Source organism: Frankliniella occidentalis, unplaced genomic scaffold (assembly GCF_000697945.3).
Source record: "Frankliniella occidentalis isolate FOCC.00 unplaced genomic scaffold, Focc_3.1 Scaffold299, whole genome shotgun sequence".
NCBI classification, from domain to species: domain Eukaryota; kingdom Metazoa; phylum Arthropoda; class Insecta; order Thysanoptera; family Thripidae; genus Frankliniella; species Frankliniella occidentalis.
The window spans coordinates 213,556-215,986 of NW_026267425.1; the positions used below are offsets into that span (position 1 = coordinate 213,556).

Here is a 2,431-nt window from a genome sequence, read left to right on the forward strand (position 1 = left end):
CGCCCCGCCACGTCCCGCCACGCCCCGCCACGCCCCGCCACGTCCCGCCACGCCCCACCACGCTGCTGCGGCGGGCTGCGAGTACGAGTCGAGGTGGGGCAGGGCACAACACAGCGCTATGCGATCGCGGTCAGTCCGAGTGAAAGGACGGCTCGGCTCGGCTCGGCAGGTGGAACGGACACTTCCTGCTCCACATGCGTGTGTTGGCCGGCCTGGCCCTACCAGCATCCGACTGGGGGGTCAGTGGACCAACGAGGAGAGTAGCAGCTCCTCGTGCTCTCCGTCCACCCCCTCCCAGGGCAATCCAGAATTAATTTCAAAAGTGTGCGTCGCATTTTGAGCAGATTGCTCGGAACGATCTTCCAATCCACCTGAGGACAGGCCCTCTCAGAATTTGAAGAGGGGGGGGGGGCAGTTTTTGGATTAAATTTAGAGGTTGCGCACAGGTTTCAAAGTTCACATTGGCTTCTACGCACGGTAAATACCGGTAAATACAATGTCTCATTGTTTTGAGGAAGTCCTAAATTTGAGGGGAAACTCGTCAAATCCAGATCTCGCCTCGGATTTTGAGGACCTCCTAAAAAAATGAGGAAAATTCCCACTTCCTCAAAATCTGAGGAGTTTTCGGGAGTTGCTCAGAGTTTTCCCTTTTCCCTCAGCTGACACCTTAAAGTTACTTATATATTCTTTATGTTTAGTCAAAAGGTTTTTAAGGTATCATCTGCTCAAAACGTATGGATCGCCCTAAACCTTTCGCCGTTCCGTCCACGGGCGGGGTAGGTGATGGGGGACTAGCGCCTGGCGGGCGGGCAGTCCCGTTACGCGCACATGTCCGACCCGGCGGCCTACCCGACAGGCGCTCTCACTCACGGACCCCTCTCTCTCATGTTGCAGGTGCCGCTGCGGCGCGGCCCCGCGCTGCTGTCGCTCGTCGCGCTCCTGGCCCTGCCCCGCGCCGACGGCTTCCCCGACGGCGCCAAGGTGGGCAACTGCGGCGACCTGGTGCCGGGACACCCGTCGTCGCCCCAGGACGGGCGCGCGCCGTTCGCCGTGTCGCCGGCGCGCGCGCGCACCGAGGAGGGACGCGTGCGCGTCATGCTGACGTCGCCGCAGGGCGTGGGCTTCACGGGCTTCGTCTTGGTGGCGCGCCCGCTCAACGCCGAGGACGGCGACGGCACCAACGCCCTGGGCCACTTCAGCAGCATGCCCGAAGAGGCCATGCCCCTGGCGTGCGGCAGGGCGGCCAGGGTGAGTACTTGCGGGCACACGATCTTTTGTGTGTTTCCAATTTAAACTATTTCAAAACATTTCTATTTTCTTTTCAAACCCCCATTCCAAGACTATTCCATATCAATTTCAATTGATGTCAAAAATATTTCAAATCGTTTGAAGCCATATCAAAATTGATATGGCTTTAGGACCATTTCAGACTGTTTCAATTTCATTTCACTGAACTGAGTGTCAAGACTAATACTCGGTTTTGCGGGTTTGCATACCCAAGGGGCAATGGTCCCTTACGGGCAGATCGGGTAGGCAAGCCCGCGCTATACTGTGATGTATTGCCTTTACAGACGGTGTCGCATCTATGTGAAATTTGTTGTTAACCCCTTTGATGGTCCTTTCCTCTTTGCAGAGCGGCGCCACGCACAACAACAAGGAGCGCAAGAAGAACCTCGAGTTCGAGTGGGAGGCGCCCGAAGACTTCGAGGGACCCGTCGTCTTCAAGTGAGTAGCGCCCGCATCCTAACTGAACAGAAACTAATGTGAAACGTGTCATTTGAGTAAAGTGGACATCCTTAGATCACGTCGTAAATGTCCGCGGTGTTACTGTATTTTTGGCGAGGGGGCAATAACTCCGGGAATCATGTGTACATCTGCCTGGAAGTCATCAAGATGAAAAGTAATTGAAATCAACAGAAATCGTTTAAACTAAGTGGGAAACTAATGAAACTGATACAAATTAGTCAAAGTAAGCGTTTTCTCCCACTAGAAAACCTAAGGCATGAATATAAGTGGACGGGAATCACTGGGAATCACAAGGAATCAAGTATTTCGGGAATCATGTGTACACACCAAAAGGGAGTTATTGCCCCCTCGATTTTTGGTCATGTTTGTGAGAACTCCCATGTGTTTCTGTCTAGTACCAGCCGGTGCTGCATCAATTGGCGAGACCGAACTGGTCACTCCAATCGATGCCAACTGTGGCACACAAGTTTTTCTGTTGAATTCACTTGTTGTTAAATGCTGTTTCCTTTAGGGCTCTTATTTTTACCCGAGTACCCGGGTAACACGGGTGGGTACCCGCCCGGGTAGGAACCGGGTCAACGGGTTTTCCCGGGTACCCGGGGTACCCGGGTAAACCCGGCGGACCCGCGCCTGTAAGTAGGCAACTTGTCATGCCTGTATGCCAATTTGCCTATACTTGCAGGCG

At 54.0% G+C, this 2,431-nt stretch overlaps 1 protein-coding gene across 1 annotated transcript in view; it reads left to right on the forward strand.

The window, feature by feature from the left end:
- LOC113211047 (putative ferric-chelate reductase 1 homolog) overlaps positions 1-2,431 on the forward strand; it is a 33,456-nt gene that overhangs the window by 14,590 nt on the left and 16,435 nt on the right. The window contains exons 2-3 of the mRNA XM_026429286.2: positions 895-1,248; positions 1,634-1,725. Coding sequence (XP_026285071.1) covers positions 895-1,248; positions 1,634-1,725 — 446 coding nt within the window. The remainder of the gene's footprint in view (positions 1-894; positions 1,249-1,633; positions 1,726-2,431) is intronic.